The 18,997-nt window shown below is 44.6% G+C and overlaps 1 protein-coding gene and 1 pseudogene across 1 annotated transcript in view; one reads left to right on the top strand and one right to left on the bottom strand.

Moving 5' to 3' along the window:
• The window catches only part of METTL16 (methyltransferase 16, RNA N6-adenosine), a 72,920-nt gene extending 65,339 nt beyond the window's left edge, over nucleotides 1-7,581 (top strand). Inside the window, exons 9-10 of the mRNA XM_045773138.2 lie at nucleotides 5,869-6,042; nucleotides 6,179-7,581. Of these exons, the coding sequence (XP_045629094.1) occupies nucleotides 5,869-6,042; nucleotides 6,179-6,802 (798 nt within the window). The 3' untranslated portion in view covers nucleotides 6,803-7,581. The remainder of the gene's footprint in view (nucleotides 1-5,868; nucleotides 6,043-6,178) is intronic.
• LOC148108004 (6-pyruvoyl tetrahydrobiopterin synthase pseudogene) lies at nucleotides 888-1,477 on the bottom strand (annotated as a pseudogene).
• Nucleotides 7,582-18,997: the final 11,416 nt, after the last annotated feature.

Raw genomic sequence — 18,997 nt, 5'->3', positions numbered from 1 at the left:
TGGCCATTTGTATGTCTTTGGAGAAATGTCTGTTCATGTCTTTCAGCAATTTCAAAATTAACGTTACCGTCAACAAAATGATTTGTGAAAATAACTATTTTGTCTTTTTTTCATTTCTTTTGTCCTTGGGGACTGTCTCCAGATGGATTTTAAAGTCATTTGGAATGTTTCTTTGTAGGTTTGTGCCACCAAGCCCATACACAGTTAGTAGGTTCGTTTGTTTCATTTCATAGGGATTCCTTTTTGTGAGCTGTTTAATTTTGTAATTGTGAAAGATATATGGTTTCAAAGTCAAATTAAAAAAAAAAGGTACAGTCAGTAGTCTAGCTTCTCTTGTCTCTTTGAAACATCCTAGTCCTTCACTGCTCTGTGGGTCATTATAATTTATCCTTTGTGTGTGTGTGTGTGTGTGCGTGTGTGTGTGTTTTAACAAAGAAAGTATACATGTAGGTTTCAGACCCACGACTGATTGGCTTAGTTGGAAGAGCATGGAACTCTTGATCTTGGGATCCTGAGTTTGAGCCCCATGGTGGGTGTGGCTATTACTTTAAGAAGAAAAAAAAAGAAGACAGTATTTGTTTATCTGGGGGGAGGGGAGAGGGGCAGAGGGGGAGAGAGAAGCTCCGTGCCCAGGGTGGAGCCTGCCCAGGGCGGAGCCTGACTCAGGGCTTGATCCCACAACCCTGAGATCATGACCTGAGCCGAAATCAAAATTCGGTTGCTTAACCAACCACTCAGGTGCCCCTCCCCCCCCCCAAAATGTAAAAAAATAAATAAATAAAACCACCCCTTCTTAGATAGCATTCTACATAGACTTTTCTCCCCCTTGCTTTCTTACTTTTTACTGTTTTGTTTTTTGTATTTGTTTGTTTTACAAGTTTGGTTTTAAGATAGGTTTGAATTCACAACAGGTCTTACACACAGCGATTTCAATCAGTCTGGAACACAATGTGGAGGAATAACAAGGATTAATGACTTCTTAATAGTCTTAATAGAAAGAAATTAGTCTTTCTACAGTATTAACCCCTAAAAGCAATTCTCCTTTATAGACAACAATATTATTGTCAGTTTCATATACTTTTACTTTATAAAGAACTCAGAGAGGAAGAAATTTCTGGAGGTTTTCCCAGATATATACAGCTACATTTTCTGTCATGCTTACAACATCTGCAAAGTATGGCACATCCAGATCCAGATTCTTATGATCAAGGGGCTTCATAATTGCCTCCTGCATATACTCTTTGAGGTCGGTCAGATTCATAACCATTCCTGTAATAGGATCAGTGTCTCCATGCACCGTCACCACAACTTTATAATTGTGTCCATGGCCATTTGGATTGTTATATTTCCCAAACAGTTTCAAGTTTTCTTCATTACTCAGAGATTTGTTGTGGAGTTGGTGGGTTGCGCTGAAGGAGATGAGGTGGGACACTTGTGCCCAGGGGCAACAGCTCTCGCTGGCACCCGCCACGCTCATCGCTTTGCCTCCTCGCTCAGCTCACTTTTTACTGTTATTACATATATCCCAGGGATGACTTTAGGACATTTTATTTTATTATTATTTTTTTAAGTAATCTCTACACCCAGTGTGGGACTTGAGCTCACAACCCCCGAGATCAAGGGTCACTTGCTCTTTGGGGTGCCTGGCTGGCTCAGTCGGTAGAGCATGCGACTCTTGATCTCAGGGTTGTGAGTTCAAGCCCCACATTGGGTGTAGAGATTATTTAAAAATAAAATCATTTTTTAAAAAAGTCATGGGGCGCCTGGCTGGCTCAGTTGGTTAAGCATTGGCTCAGGTCATGATTGCTGGGTCCTGGGATCGAGCCCCGCATCAGGCTCCTTGCTCAGCAGGGACCTGCTTCTCCCTCTGCCTGCCGCTCCCCCTGCTTATGCGCTTGATCGCTCTCTGACAAATAAAATCTTAAAAAAAAAAAATCATTAAAAAAAAGTCACAGGGTACCTGGGTGGCTCAGTCAGCCTTGGGCTCAGGTGGTGTTCCTGGGGTCCTGGGATCAAGCACCACGTCAGACTCCCTGCTGGGTGTGGAGCCTGCTTCTCCCTCTCCTTCTACTCTTCCCCCCCCCTGCTCTCCTCTCTCTCTCAAATAAATAAATAAAATCTTCAAAAAATAATAATAATAATAATTATAAAGAGTCACATGCTTTATTGACTCAGCTGGCCAGCCAGGTGCCCAATTTCAGGACATTTTAAACAGTAACCTGTCAGATTAAGATAGCAATAATGATATGCCCACTGAACTGTCAATAAGGAAGTTATACCCTTAGACAACAAAATACTCAATCCACTTCATGGCAGCAGAGCTGATAAACATTCAAGTAAGGCATAGTTGGTAAGGTAGTCTGGCTGTCCTTCCCCACACACCCCCTGTCTATATTCTAGTCAGGTGTCACTGTTGGCCCTTGGCTCTGTTCCTCCGGTAGAGAGAGCCTGTGGAGAATCACAGCTCCCAGGCATTCAGCTTGTTTTGAGGGGGGGCGGGGGGGCGGGCAGCAGCCATTCAAAGTACAGCAGAACAGCAAGGACTCCACTGCAGTGGCCAAGAGCAAGAGTACTCCTTTCCCTTCAAGACCATTCTGGAGGTTGCTTTGTCAAAACAAGTAGGCTGTGGCTACATGCTCCGCAGACCTCTAGTGAATGACTCCCTTCTTTTCCTGCAGATCCTAGGGGAACTTAATGATTTCATGTAGCTTTTGGATTCTTTGGGAGGTTTTCCTTAGTTGGGAGTTTGTAACAGGGTCATGGGATGGAGCCCAACGGACTGTGCTCAGCAGGGAGTCTGTTTGAGATTCTCTGCCTCTGCCCATCTCCCTGCATGCGCATGCACGTGCATTCACCCCCCCCAAGTAAGTAAGTAAACAAATAAAATCTTGGAAGCAATTCACTAAAAATATTCAGATGTACCAGATCTAGTAGTTGGCCATTATATATGAAAAACTGGGGCCACAATGCCAGGTAAAGGAGCTGTATTTGAGATACATAAGTTTTCATTTTCATCCTGGAGTAATAGGGTCTATTTTGTTATATCTGACTTCCTCAGAACTTGGAAAGTGGATCCATGATAGAGCTCTTGTTACGTTCGGTGAGAACGCATTTCTCTCCTTTTAAGTTATAGAAATGATGATGAGTCCTTTCTTTTTTTCAAGAAAGGCTATTGTAGGCCAGCTCTAGCATGGCAAATTGAGAAACAGCAACATCTTCACTTGGCTAGTTGGAATTTAAGCACAAATGATTACCATCTCTGTAAGAAGAGATATGAGGCACTGTCCTTTTAGTCATATTTCTCAGTGATCTTTGGTGTGCTGAGTGGGCTGTCCGGGATGATCCTGTTACAGTGACCTGTCCATAGTAACAGCCTTGGATGTTGGAAGTGGAATTGGGACTCTGGTTCTTGTCCCCCATCCCCCTCCTACAGACCACTAACTTTCTTCCTCCCCAGTTTAATAATCACATCTTAAGCTCGTTAGTGAAAAGTGTTAGACTCTCAGTAGACTGTAGAAATTATCTTTCTTATGCTGGGTGATTGAGTAATAACAATACTTCTGTGTTAATATCAATATGAATTTGTCTCATCATGTCTGAAACATTAATTGAACAAGTTCAGACTCAGAGCTTTGACTCCACGATTCATTTTTCAAGAGCAGATTCTTAGTCATATATGTACCCTTTGTTTTTGGTCCCTTTTTTTTTTTTTTTTTTTTTTAAGATTTTATTTATTTATAGAGCGCCTAGGTGGCTCAGTTGTTAAGCGTCTGCCTTCGGCTCAGGGCGTGATCCCAGGGTCCTGGGATCAAGCCCTGCATCGGGCTCCTCTGCTGGGAGCCTGCTTCTTCCTCTCCCACTCCCCCTGCTTGTGTTCCCTCTCTCGCTGGCTGTCTCTCTCTCTGTCAAATAAATAAATAAATAAATAAAATTTTTTTAAAAGATTTTATTTGACAGAAGAGTGTGCATGAGAGCACACAATCAGGAGGGAGGGGCAGAAGGAGGGGTAGAAGCAGACTCCCTGCTGAGCAGCGACGCAGGGCTCCGTCCCAGGACCCTGAGATCATGACCAGAGCCAAAGGCAGACACTTAACCAACTAAGCTACCCAGGCGCCCCTGGTCCTTTTCTTCTAAGCTTGTGTTCTAGTGTTCTTTAATTTCCTTTTTTTATTTTTATTTTTTTTTAGTTAATATGTGGTATAAAGGGAAAATGTAGATTATTTCCTAGAAATATGAGCTAGGAGTTTTCTAGCATAGAAAAAGCTGGCTGTTTTGTTGTGTATTTATGAGGTGTGGAGTTGCTGGTTGGTTCGTACAAGGCCTCACCCAGTAAGTGGACCTGACTGCATGTATACGCACGAGTTCCGTGTTTCCAGGTGGAGCTGCAGTTAGCGACACCACCACCGAAGGGCTGCCTTTTGCAGGAAAAGGTCTTCAAAGCTGACTATGGTGTTTTCTCTTTATGAGCCTTCTTATAATCTTTATCTGCTCATTTTGACCCTTAATTATCTTAATTTTTTAAAGTTTTGATAAATTTTGCCAACAGGTACAGCTCTGTTTCTTAAAGTGTTCATAATATGTCTGGTCTTAGCTAAGAGTCATTAAAAAATTAGTAAATTTTTACTTTAGAAAAATAGGTTTTAAATACAGCAACGCCATTTAGTTTTTTAAATTGAACTTGAGTCCCTCTAGTGGGTAGAGTATAAATCACTCCTACGCTTGAAATCGAAAGATGACAGTCTTCAGTTATGTGGAACTAGCTTTTAAATCCACTCTTCTTGTCACTACTGGTATCTCCTCTTCCAGCAGAGAGGCAGTGTTCAGCTAGCTGTTGGCTTGGTCCTAACATTAGCCAGGATTCTACAGGCTTCCTTTTCTGCCCATGTGATCCTAGTGACCCTGGTCATTCCTTGCATGTGATCTCACAGACTGTGGCTGACCAGCTGCTTTCCTTCAAGCCTGAGCAAGTATCAACTTAGATTACATATAGGCGATTTTAAACCATGCAGGTTTCTTTTGTAAAGATTTTATTTAAGATTGGGGCGCCTGGGTGGCTCAGTCATTGGGCATCTACCTTCGGCTCAGGGCATGATCCCGGTGTTATGGGATCGAGCCCCACATCAGGCTCCTCCGCTGGGAGCCTACTTCTTCCTCTTCTGCTCCCCCTGCCTATGTTCCCTCTCTGCTGGCTGTCTCTCTCTCTGTCAGATAAATGAATAAAATCTAAAAAAAAAAAATTTTTTTTTAAGATTTTATTTATTTTGAGAAAGAGAGAGAGAGTGCATGAACGGGAAGGAGCAGAGGGAAAGGGAGAAGCAGACTCCCTGGTGAGCAGGGAGCCTGACTTGGGGCTCAATCCCAGAAACCTGGGATCACGACCTGAGCCGAAGGCAGATGCTCAACCAGCAGAGCCACCCAGGTGCCCTAAACCATGTCAGTCTTTAAAGAAGAGAACGTAGTGCCCCAGGGTCCTCGAGTTACCATGAAATAAATAATTGTACAAGCCTGTGTCGGGCATGTAGATTAAGAACATTTCGTAACAGGAGGGCGCTACATGCTGATAGCCTGTGGCTGCCTGTTTTGGGGGGTGTTCAATTCTAACTGCGAATTACTAGCTATGTGACCCTGACCTGGCTACATATCTGTGTATCGTAGTTTTCCTTTCTATAAAATGGGGAGGTGATAAATCTATATGGCAGAGTTGTTTTAAGTATTGAAAATAAACACGCAAAGGCCTTTGTGTTTTTAAGGCTCTGGATTTGGTAGTAGAAGTCATGGAAATGTCCCTAGTTGAGTTCATTATAATGCATGGTATTTGGTTATTTGGATAACTTTCCCTTCTTCCCACATGCCTTCTTTTTCTTTCAGTCACCACCCAGTAAGCGAAGAAAATTAGAGAAGTCAAGGAAACCCATTACGTTCGTGGTGTTGGAGTCTGTGATGAAAGAATTATCCCTCAAAGCATCATCTCTGGGCTCTGAGACAGTGGAAGGCATAGTAGTAGTGACAGCATGGATTGAAAAAATCCTCACCGACCTGAAGGTACCTGGTTAAGCACATTGAAGAAGTACTTACAACAATATATTTTTTCTTTCCTCCTCTTTTTTGCTTTTTTAAAGGAGTTTTGAGAGGAGAAAAGTGATTTCCTCTAAAATTCTGTTTTTCCTCCATTAAATAGGTCCAGCATAAGCGAGTTCCCTGTGGAAAGGAAGAAGTTAGCCTTTTTCTAACCGCAATAGAAAACTCCTGGATTCATTTAAGGAGAAAGAAAAGAGAACGAGTGAGACAATTGAGAGAAGTTCCCCGAGCTCCTGAGGATGTCATCCAAGCCTTGGAGGAGAAAAAGTCTACCCCCAAAGAGTCTGGCAGTAGCCAAGATTTGGCCCAGGGCCCCCAGGAGAGTGTCCCATGTGGGCCTGCCGCACAGGAAGGCGAGTCTGCCACTGTCGAGGGCCATTGCTCAAACCAGGATCTCCTTTCCCAGGAAGAAAACCCAGAACCCATGGAGGATGAAAGGAGTGAGGAAAAGGGAGGGGCGGAGGTTTTGGAGAGTTGTAAAGGCTCTAACAATGGAGCCCAGGACCGAGAGGCTTCTGAGCAGTTCAGCAGTCCAGTGTCTGAAAAAGGGAGCCATCTCCAAGGAGTGGCTGGACATTACCTATTTAAGTGTTTGATAAATGTAAAGAAGGAGGTGGATGATGCTTTAGTTGAAATGCATTGGGTTGAGGGCCAGAACAGGGATTTGATGAACCAGCTTTGTACCTATATACGTAACCAAATTTTCAGGCTTGTTGCTAGTTAACTTCTTGCACAGTTGGGAAAGTTTCTATAAAGCAGCCTACTTCGGGGTGGCAAGGGGCATTCCACCATAGGCCCACTGGTAACATTATGTGCAATTATCTTAAAAAAACAAAACAAAACAAATTAATCTATTTTAAAACAGTCCCCACCCCCCTTCTTAAAATTATTAGGCTTTAGTATGGTAGTTCATGAGGAAAAATTGTTACCAGCACCAACAAAAAGCTATCAGTAAACTCAGGAGGGATTTAAGCCTGACTTAAGTTGACCACCTTAGCTTTAGGCTGAGGCCAGAAGGATTGTTTTTGGAGTCTGGTCTGGGTCCGAACTACAGAGCACTCGGCTCCGCCATCCCTAGTTGCTTCTTGAAGAGGGGTGGCTTTCTCGTTCTTGAATGGAGGCAGTATACCGGACAGATAGGCCCTGTGCCCACGTCTAGAGTCACCCGCAAGACTTCTCTGGGTCCACAGGATTGATTACCCCTGCGTCAGGGAGAGAAAGCTTAGTAATGCCAGGAAGAAGGACTGACCTGGGAGGGTGCCTGGAAGATGTCACATTCCTGACTCATGTCTGTTTTGATGCTGCATATTTCAGAAACAGAATTAGGTAAGCCAGACTCCCACACGATGTGACTGAGACACAGCAGAGTGAAACCATACCCCTACCTCCAACCTGTTTGAAAGTACTGTTTTGTAGCGGTTTTACTGATGTATGATTTTTTTCTTTTGACATTTGAAGTGGAGCTTTGTTTTATTTTTAATATAAGAATATCCAGAATTGAAATCTGTCAATCCTGTTTGAGTTCTGGGATTGGGGGGAATATATTCGTAGCTTTGAATGGATAAATGACTGATGACAGAAATAAGAAATGGAGCAAGATAGTTATGAACAGTAGATTGCTTAAGAAAGTCTCATCTATTGCCAGAGAAGTTGTAGCTGATCAAATACTGCTTTTTGTGGGTTCCCTTGTAATCTCTTCGGTGCCTGCCTGTTTGCACTGGAGAATTCTGAGGCCAGGGTGACCATGTTCTTAAAACATGTTTCTCATTGGAGTGTCTCAGGGCGCAGCAGGAATGCCTCTGGAAAGGGGGTCTCTTGGTGTCTCAGTTACCCTCTGCTGTGCTTAACTTTCGCACCTGGAGTTTGATTTTACACCAGTGGTCTAAGGCTCTGTCTGGACTGAGTACAGTGCCAGAGCCCCTTCGTCGCCACAGAAGAGACTGGGGCTGAGTACTTAAGCCGTGCTTTTGAAAGGTGGCTGTTGGTTAGGGCAGAAAACTGATGAAATTGGCCTGTCTTGGCAGCACCTAAACCTGACCCTCAGCAGAGATAAAAGAACTAAAAATATGACTCTGTTGTACTTCCCTCTGTCAGTAGAGACAGAGCTGCCCAAGAAAACATATTAACTAGCGTTCTTCACTAGAAGTCCAAGGACCTCTAGAGAATCCATAAACCTCCTGGATTATTTCTGAAAGTTCTCTGAACACCCCCCTCCCCAATCCCCCTTCAGAGAGAAGAATCTCTGACAAGATGAGAAAACTAGTGCCAGGGTCACACAGAGTAGCATGTGTTCATTCAAGATTTGGAAAATGAGAGTAGAAAACAGCAACAAAATCACCCCTCATCACAGTCTTATGACCATTATTGGTATTTTAATGTTTCCTTCTACCTCCTTTTCTGTAGATGATCTGGGTGTGCAAGGGTGTGGGCTTAACTTTGGTTGTACTCATGCTGTGTATTTATTACACTTCTCTTCATTTAACGTCTTGTATTTTTCTGTGTTAGAACAGTAGTGTCTTTACGTACCCTCCTTGCCTGTTCAAAATGCATTTCAGGCACAGTACTAACGTTCAAGCCTGGGACTGCACCAATGTCTGAGCTCTGACAAGTAATAAAACTGCAAGATGTGGAAAATCCAAGGCCTCTTAAAAGAAGGGAGTAAGTAGCCCTTCATCTTACCTAAACCACAGCATTTTCTTCTGTAGCCACAGGGGGGCATCTTTGGCCTTTTGATCAAGCTCCTTAACTTCACTGCAGAAATAGATAAAATGTGTCTTTGATATTTTCTTGAAATAATCCATTTGCTACCCAGATAATGTTTTTTATGCAAACAAGTACATTTTCACATAAATAAAATTTGAAATAAAAAAGTAGAAAGACCACCCCGTGGTCTTTTTATCTGGGCATAGTATTTCAACCTTTTTATGTTTCTTTGTGGTCTCAGTTGACAGTATTTTCTTTTATTTCCATGTGTCCTGCTAGTCTAGAAGATATCTAGGTTGGGTCAGTCTTTTGGATTAACTTTTATCTAGTTAATGGAGGTACTGGGGGGGGGGGCACTATCTGTTTATCTTAATCAGTAGTTTTCCAGAAGTCTGGAGTTCCAGGAAGAGTTAAAATGGAGAGTTCTAAGAAGCTGTTCTCATTGTTCTTTGGTCTTTAAATTCCTGTTTTGGTTTATGTGACTGGTTGACTAGAAGTTGGCACCGTTGGCTCTGTGTTGTGTACGTTATATAGGTTAGCTAGGCCTTGTTTCCCACAAGGGACGCTTCTGTGTGGAACATAGGTACTCCTCGCTCTGGTGTCTGTGTGGGTTCAAGGAAAAGTGCCATCTACCCTTATTATTATGGCACAGAATGAGAGGTGATGGGTGGCCACCCAGGAGATCTATCTGCACATGAGGAGGGGAAAGGTCCAGTTTGGAAAATAAGGAGCCCTCTTGGAGAAGGAAAGTCTCAAAGGTGCAGCAGGTTTAAGGCCCCTCAGGAGGTGCCCCTAGGAAAGGGCCATGACCGTATCTTGTTTAGAGAAGTTGCTGCCCAGGAGATTGGGTTTGCTGAGCGGGCCCTAACCCTAGTAAAACACAGAGAATGAACTGGCTTTTGCCTCCTGGAACAGAGCGTGGGTTGTCTTGAACCTTTCTAAATGCTCCCCAGTACAAAGTCTTGGTGCTAGTGCCAGCACAGTATCTGAAAGCCCTGTGTGGGGTTCACCCCACTAGCAGCAGGGCCCTACACACATACGGAGAGCTCTCGCTCTGCTCTGTGAAGACATTCAGATCCTCTGCTGTGACTCACCCAAATGACTAAAACAGCAGTTTATTTTTTTAATTACTGGTTGGAACAGCTAATGCTCCTTTTGGAACAGCTAATGCCGCCTTCTGGAGGCTGTGCTTTTACTGCAGGGGACTTTGTTGTGACTGAGTAAGGCCCTTGCACCTCTGAATGCCCTTTGAGGTGTGGCCTATCTGCCTCTCCGTCCAGGCGAAAACATTAGGGACTCTAGGCTCTCCCCGGGGAAGCAGAGGGTCACGGGTGCTTGTGAGCCAAGAAACTAAGATAAGAAGGAGTGGACCAGAAACTGCTGCTGGAGTTGGCAGAATTGGCTTGTATATGATGTTCCCAAGAGGGCAAAGGATATTTAATCCCAGATGCTTCTCCAGCACCCTAGGAGAATGAAAAGCAGAAAAGAGACTTTGCGTCATGAGGCCTGGCTTTGTGTTCCGGTTCACTCGCAGGGTAAGTCAGTTTCACTAAGCCTTGGCTTCCTCATACAAAAGATGAAGGATTCTTGCTTCGTAGAGTTGTAGCCGCAGTTAAGTGAGAGAAGTATTAAGACACCTGGAGGAGTGCATAAGCAGAGTGGTCTTCTCGACTTGCTCATCTCTTTGTATTCTTCTTTGAGTTTTCCATCTCTGGTCAGAACATCTTGCGGATTCATGTCCGAAGGCCAAGACCACAAGTGCAGAATTGCAGGTGTAGAGTGCCACTTCTTGACCAAGAACAAAACCTGTGCTTCCAGGTACTGGAGTGACGAACAGGGAACCAAATTGATTGGCCATCTTCTACATAAATTGTCTCACAGCAGTGGGGTGTCCCTCTGTGATAGCTTTAAAAAATAGAAGCTTGGAGAGCTTAAGTGACTGGCCCTAAGGTTATCCACAGAGCTAAGTCACAGAGATGGGGTTTGAACTCGGGTCCAGAAATCTGAGACTGAGGTCTTGTACCAAATCTCAGATTTGTAACAAACATTACACTTAAATGGAAATGGACCTTTAGGCTCAACCGACCTACCTCTAAGGAGGGGGACTTCTATTACACGGTGCAGGGAGGAGAGAGAAAAAGCATCTCTCAACCAGCCTCACTTTATTGAGCACTTTAAGATAGTAGTATTGTCAAGCCTGTGATCAATGAGCAAGATTTGATAAATGAAATTGCTTATAATTAGTTCTTAATTTATGCTACCAAATCTTCACAGAATTTTGTATTTGGCAGCAGTGCAGATAATTAAGTAGTTAGTGAAACCACATAATAAAATGTCTCGTGCAAGCACATGTTGGATCAGAATCAATGTAAAATAACTGATAATTAGGTAATGACTCTTTGACAATACATAATTGTATAATAAGGGAAGAAGGGTTTTACTTTGTTAATACTTTAATAGGCAGCTCCAAATATTTCACTTACAGAATTAATGTGCTTTTTGATCTTGCTGGAGAAAGTCACGATTGTCAGAAAAACAGCAAGTCATCTTCCCCAGGTAGGGTGAAGTCTAGAGGAAAGAAAAGGCTGCCTGCCATCTGGTGGACCCATTCAGGGAGTGTGGCCCAAGAGTCTAGAAACGAGAGCCAGGAAATTCCCGGCTAGGGGACTTGGCTGGCTTCAGCAGCCAGTCAGCCCCCAGGGAAATGGCAGCTTGTGCTACTGCTGTCCAAAAAGAGAAGGCTCTGGGGAGAGCACTGTGGAGCCAGACCCTCCCAGGACGGCGGAGGAGGTCCGGACCCGCTCTTGTAGATTCTGTGATTGAGGAGATTGGATGTTTCTTGCCGGGAAAGGGGGGGTCCCAGTCTGCTCTGGTGTAGCATCCTTAATTCAGTGTGTTTGTCCCAGGATTCCTGCCTTCAGGGGCACATGGGGGGCTTTATGAACCAAACTCTAGCCTGTATTTCTCTGAACTCTAGGCGAGCACTAATAAGGACTCGATTCATTCACAGAGTGAAATATTTCCTCATCCTGTATAGCAGGGGCCAGGCAAGAAGGGATAGAGCTCATGTTCTGACTAAAAGGGAGTAGCTGTTATTCGATTCTAGAGTCCTTCTCACCTCTTAAAAGAGAATCCCGAAGATTCCATCTAGGGCCCTTGTTGGCTCTTCGCTCCTAGCACTTCTGGCTGACCGCATCCATTCCCATGACTTCAACTACTGTTCACGCATAGATTCAGCATTCCCCAATCCAGACCTTTCCTGAACTTTCAACATCCACATACCTAACTGCCTACTGGACAGCTCCTCCAGGACCATGGCGGTGTCAAACTCTACTTACTGTCGAAACCTGCTTCTCTCCCATATTCTTGATCACCATCCATCGAGCTGTCCAGATTAGGAATCCTCTCTCTCCTTCACCACCGGGACTAAAATCTTTCACCTTAGAAATAGCCTCCCAAATTCAGCCCAGCCTCTCCATCCAGACTGCCGCAACCTTAGTGCTCTTCCTCATCTCATCTGGACTGGAAGGGTCACCTGAACCATTTCTAGGGGACTTCAGAGCTGAGGAGCAGAGATTTAGGTAGGTTTGGTGGCGGGAAGGGAGGTGAAGAAACCCACACGTTGGGGGGTGAAATAGAAGCACTTTGAGGAGAAGGGCGGGGTGGGAAGGAGATCCGTAGCAGCACGTCGCAGTGGTTGAGATCAAGAGATCCAAGGCCCTTCCTGAGAAAGCACAGGGGAACTTTCTTCCCCTTTAACCTGTTTCATAGTTGCAAAGGTGCATTCTCATAAGAATTTAGAAAATAATAAAAATGTATAATTCCACTATTCAAATGGAGTTATATTTTGTTAGTATTTTTATATGCATATATATTTTTAAGTAGCAAATGTGGGATCATATTGTTTATGACTTTTTATAATCTTTTTCATGTAGCAATATATTGTGATAAACTTCTGATTATAAAACTAATCTCTGTATCAGAAAACTTTTAAAAATAAAAATTACCAGTAATCACACTGCCCCAGAGACAACCACCACTAATATTTTGGTTTACTAACAACCTGTTTTCTTTACATGCCGTACTGTGAGTGTTACTTCACTAAACCAATTGTTCCTTGCTGGAAATTTTAGTTTTCTGGTTTTCTCTATTGTAAATAACGCTTTAGCGAGGATCTTTGTATAGAAACTTTGTGTGTGGGGGGGCGCCTGGCTGACTCAGTCAGTAGAACATGTGACTTGATCTCTGGGCCGTGAGTTCAAGCCCCACATTAGGGATAGAGTTTACTTAAAAAGCAAATCTTACTGTGTTTCCTTAAACTGCTTTAGGATAAATTTACGTAAGAATTACTGAAGCACAGGAACCTTTTTAAAGGTTCTTTGTGTATATTGCCAATTTGGTCACTAAAAAGGTTGTGCTAGTTTACATTTCTGTAAGTGCCAGTTTTTACCACTCCTTTGATAGCACTACAAGGCTAATTTTTATTGTCTTTTTTTTTTTTTTTAAGATTTTTATTTATTTATTTATTTATTTATTTATTTATTTATTTTTAGAGAGAGCGTGCACGAGTGGGGGAGGGGCAGAGAGAGGGGAAAAAAACCTCAAGCAAACTGTGCTGCATGCTGAGACTGACATAAAGCTTGATCCCACAACCCTGAGATCATGGCCTGAGCCAAAATCAAGAGTCGGACGCGCAACCCACTGAGCCACCCAGGTGCCCCAAGGCTAATTTAAAAATCCTCTATTGGCGGTGCCTGGCTGGCTGGTAGAGCATGCGACCGTTGATCTCAGGGTTGTAGGTTCGAGCCCCACGTTGGGTGTAGAGATAACTTAGAAATAAAATCTTAAGGGAGCCTGGGTGGCTCAGTCGTTAAGCGTCTCTCTTTGGCTCAGGTCATGATCCCAGGGTCCTGGGATTGAGCCCCCACAGCCTGCTTCTCCCTCTCCCTCTCCCCCTTACTTATGCTCTCTCTCTCTGTCAAATAAATAAATAAAATCTTTAAAAAAGTCCTTTATCAATTGATAGACAAGAATATTTCCAGTGGTTTGTTTTTGTTTTTTAAAGATTTATTTGAGAGAGAGACAGAGATAGGTACAGAGATAATGACAGCACAAGGGAGGAGGAGAGGGAGAAGCAGGCTCCCTGCTGAGCAGGGAGCCCCGACAGTGGGCTCGATCCCAGGACCCTGAGATCATGACCTGAGCCGAAAGCAGATGCTTAACTGGCTGAGCCACCCAGGCGCCCCTGTTTCCAGTGTTTTCATTTTATTATGGTATTGGCAAGGTCAGACATTTTCATATATTTATACATATTTATGTTACATATGTTATTTCATATATTTTATAAAATTTAAATTATGTTGTGTTCATTTTTCTATACAAGTGTTCTTTTTATTATTAAACTGCAAGAACACATTTGCCAATATTTCCCTCCATTTTGTCATTTACCTTTTCCTTTTATTTCTGGTAATTTTGTTGTTTTTACAGTTAGGAGCTTGTAGAGGTTTTGTTGGTGTTATGTTTTGTTGTTGTTTTTTAAGATTTTTATTTATTTGACACAGAGAGCACAGGCAGGGGGAGAGGGAGAAGCAGCCTTTCCGCTGAGCAGGGAGCCCGCTGTGGGACTCGATCCCAGGACTCTGGGATCATGACCTGAGCCGAAGGCAGCCGCTTATCCAGCTGAGCCACCCAGGTGCCCCAGGAACTTGTAGGGGGTTATGTAATCAAATCTGTCATGCCTCTGCCTTTATATTTTCATTTTTTGTATTTTTATTTACTGTTTTGTTTTGTATTTTGAGAGAGAGAGAGTGTGCACGAGGGAAGGGTGGGTGGGCAGGCGAGGGGGGAGAGAGAATCCCAGCCCGACTGCTCGTCCGACCCCGGGCTCAATCTCAAGACCCTGAGACCACAACCTGAGCCGAAAATCAAGAGTTGGACGGTTAACTTTAGCAAGCCACCGAGGCACCCCATCTCCCTTTATATTTTCTTTGTTTGCCTTCATGGGTAGAAATCTTCACTGCTCTTGGAGCAGAAAAAATGTTTCCCTGTATTTTATTATGGCTCTTTCTGGCCATTATTTTTTACGTGTAACATTTGAATTTATGTTGGTATATGATACGACATGTAAGAACCTAACTGTGTTTAACAAATGGTTCGTAGTCATCGCAGAGTAACTGTTCAGAGAGAGGACCGGTGAGCTCTAGCCCTGCCATCTGAGGTATCTGTGATGGGAAAGGTACTCCCTTGGGGTGGGGGTGGGGTCATGTGCTGTATCAGCCCCCAGCCTGGACGTGGGAGAGGCATAGGCTGGTATGTGGCTCCTGGAGTGTCCTAGATTGTCCCCAGCACTGTCCAGTAGAGACTTTCCCGGTGGGCCCTGGGGCTTTAGAAAGAAGTGCAGTTGTGGGTGTGAGCTGGGCACTGGATCTAGGCAGTCCAGTCATTGAGAGTCCACTGCTCAGGGCCTTACGTACTGTTCTGATCAGGTAGCTGATCTCTTGGGTTTTAAAGACTTGACTGCCTTTTAGGTGTGAGCTCGGATTGCTGGGACAGTTGACTTCAGTCCTTTCCATGGGGTGTTACAGTCCAGCCCCTCAGTCCTGGGGGGCCTCCCCTGTCATGGACACCCCCCGTCCCCCAGTTGACCCAGTTGTCTCTTGACTCACATTACAAGACTACACCTTGCTCTGCTCATAACCTTGCCCCGTCTCACTCCCAATGACCTGAATTCATTTTCTCTCATAAAGCCATGCTTTTTTCTTTTCTTTTTTTTAGAGGAATAGCTGAAGTCCTTATCCTTTCCCTCGTGACTTTCTGCTTTGATCAGCTTCTTCCTACCAAGTCCCCTATAACCCCCATCTCCAGCTGCAGTGTTTAGCTAGCCTCTTTAGTTTCTCAGAAAAGCTCAGAGTGCGTGGCTCCTCCCTTTTTGCTTCTGAACTGCATTTCTTTCCTGATTACTCAGTGTCCACACCCAGGGCGGTTGCCTGGATAAAAATCTGCCCCTTTCCCCCAGTCACCTTTTCAGGCCAGACGTAGGCACCAGTGAGGAATGGCTGTCTACCCAGGCCCAGTTAGAAGCTCTTAGTTCCTCAGTGGCCTGAGTCTCTGGAAGCTAAGTCTGATTCTCTGGCGTTCGCACTTGTCTGCGAGGTTTGTTCATTGGGCATCACTAAGCAAAGTTAATGATTATTCCTGTCTTTAGCCAGAAGGGGAGAAGTTCTCTCCCTATCAGCACCCATTTCTGTGAGGTTTTCAAGGACTCTGGACCCACTTCCCAGGTTTGGCTGTCCAACACAGTCAAGGGAGAACCACGCCACTCTCATCGCAGCTGACTTATTAAGCAGCTTTGTGACGTTGGATAAGACACCTTCTCTTGGGAGGTTAGACTAGATAATCTCAACTCTTCCAACTGTGAGATCATAGGAAGAGGGGAAAGTAGGTGACTTGATTGTACCTGTTTTGTAGATTTGGGAGAAGTCCTTTACTCAGTGGGAGTGGAAGAAGGTAGGTGATGACTTTGGTGGAAACTGGCAGCTCTAAGGAGCCCACCTCACTGATGACTGGATGAATACCATATGGGATACAACTCTTCCAAAGCAATTCAAAATCCTGCTCATCATTCAGACCGGGCTTGTCAGAATCAGTTTCGGTCCATTTAATTTCTTCTTACCCCTTCTTAGGAAAGTATGCTGATCTGGGACCTAACCTAAATGAGTGCAGCAGCGTGCTTATGGGTCTCTGTGCGGGCACAGGGCCTCAAGTGCTATGTCCAGCACGGCGGTGGTCCAGAGCAAAGCTAACGTTTTCCAGGTATTACTGCAGAGTTGAGTTCTGCTCTGTGACCTTTTACCCCACCCTGGCTTACCAAAGGTCACCTGGCCTTGGCTACAAGGCTGCCTAGCCCAGTGCCTGGCACATGTTAGGCACGCAATAAATATTTGTTAAATGAATGTCGTGCTGTGACCCTGGGTGTACTACTAGTCTTCTGTCCCTTCTTCATCCTGGCTTTCTCCCTCCCTTTGGTCTTATCTTAATTATGATATGTGAAAAGCTCCTTAAAACCACTTGCAGAATTTGAGAAGTTGGTCCTTCTGGGATCTGCTATAAATACCTGTACTTTGGCTTTACTCCCTTTCTGCCCTCTCATTATGTATGCATCTTAGGGGTCAGGAAACTGATTTTCATAGCTCTTGGAGTTGCCTATGTATGTATGAAATGCTTTGTTTGACGGAGTGGGGTGAGGTGGAGGGTGGAAGACAGTCTCATCAAGGGAATGTCTCCCGCTTGGGATATTAAAGAATTGAGGGATTGGAACTGGGCATTGGGATGCGCAGACTTGAGGAGGAAGACTGAAAATAGAAATCCTTTCATGAGAAAGTACACAATGATGGGTGGCCCTGGTGTCCTTCTGCTCTAAAGGTACTGAGCACCTAGAAGCCATAAGAGAACTTTCGGAACAACTTTTTGGAGATGGCTGGGCTTTGGATCATTTCCACAAAGTGCTTACCTTTCCGCTGAAACATCAGAAGACTTCTTTTCACTTTTCTTTGAATGGATACAGTTGCCAGCTTCTACCCCAGTTCCGTCCCTTTGGAACAGGAAGCTGGGGCTAAAATGTGAAACGGCTCTCCTATTCATTCCCCTCTCCTTTTATACCCCCCTTGTAGGTATCTCCCACCCCAACTGTGTCCATTCCCCAACTGGGGAAACCCTGGCTGATAAGAAATTCTGTTTAGCCATTTTCAGGCTCCTGTAGGGAACAACAGTCTCAGAAAAAAAAGCCACCTTTCTAAACCCTTGCTTTTGCCTAACATCCCCTGGCTGCTGTCCCCACATGACCCAAATAAACAGATGATCATGTGAAGCCAGTAAGGCTGTTTGTTTTAAATAGCAAGCATCTCCACTAAGCTCTGGAGCAGATGGGGTATTGGGGGCAAGGGAGAGAGACTGGCATTTGACTCTGTTCACCCCACTTTTATCTCTTGCTTACCCATCCCTGAAGGAAAAGTTGTCTTCAGAATGCTCCTTTTCAGAGGAATGCCTTCGTAATGGAATAGAGCTGGTACCTGACAAGAACAGTCAAAGATTGGACTTCAGCCTCTACAAGAGACTTAGGACTATTCGAGTGCTGTGACCACTTGAGGAAGGCAGAAGGTATAGCTGGGTGGAGCTGAGCATCTTGGGCAACTGGACAGAATAGTACAGTGCTGACCCCAAACGAAATGAAAACTTGGTCAACAACGTTATTTCGGGTCACTATTATGTATATTACATACACTTTAGTAACCCACACAGACACACACACACACACACACACACACACACACACACCTGTGTATTGCCTTTAAACTTCTCATTTTCTTTGGTTGTGCAGTGGGCCGTGCCCAACCACACTCGTAGAGGGTGGCAGGCATCTAAAAGGAAGCAATGTCAGGACCAGCCCAGATCTCTCCCAGGAAAAGGGCATTCATCCCAGGGCACTTGGGCTATGTTGTTCCCACCCCCTCCCCCACCTTCCTTTCCAGCTCCATCGTAGGCAAAGCTAGTGGCATGTGGACGTGTGTAATGGCCTCTGCTCAGCTACAGATGCTGGGGCATTGAATGTGTAAAGATCAGATCCCTCCATAGATTGCTGCTGGCAAACAACCCCCTTCCTTCTGTTCACTAGGTTCTTGAGTTCCAAGATCTGTGCAGATTTTCTTTCCTTAGTATGCATTATGCCCTCAAAGGAAGGGAGCAAAGCCTGCAGGCAATGCATTTGTACCGGTTTTCTGCCTTTAAGCTAGACCCCAAAATAGGAACATACCCCTCCAAGGGCAGGGGGGGGGGGGATGGGATGGGATGGGATGAGATGGATTGGCAGGGTGGTCTGCCACTCAGCTGTCCTCATAAAGTTTTGCTTTGTGGGTTTGTATGATGGTGAAGCCCAGGCTGCAGGACCCTGAACCCAGCTGGCATTGTCCCACTCTGAACTGGTAGCAAAAAAAAAGAAATCTGAGGCTAGGACCCAGGGGCTATAGGACTGCTGGCATTGGGCCAGCAGAGCTGTACATGATCCAGGATGCTACCAAAGTCCCTTCAGCCGGCCTTTGTGTCACTACCAACTGTACCAGTGGGGCTCGCGTGGTCTGCACCAAAAAAGCAGAACAGCAGGGTTTCAGGTGAAGATTTTGGAGACCCCGACTACAATATGTTAAGTGGGCAGACCACTTCC

This window comes from Ursus americanus, chromosome 23 (genome assembly GCF_024610735.1).
Source record: "Ursus americanus isolate L20-20 chromosome 23, mUrsAme1.1.p, whole genome shotgun sequence".
Lineage (NCBI taxonomy): Eukaryota > Metazoa > Chordata > Mammalia > Carnivora > Ursidae > Ursus > Ursus americanus.
This window is presented reverse-complemented; position numbering and strand designations above follow the sequence as displayed.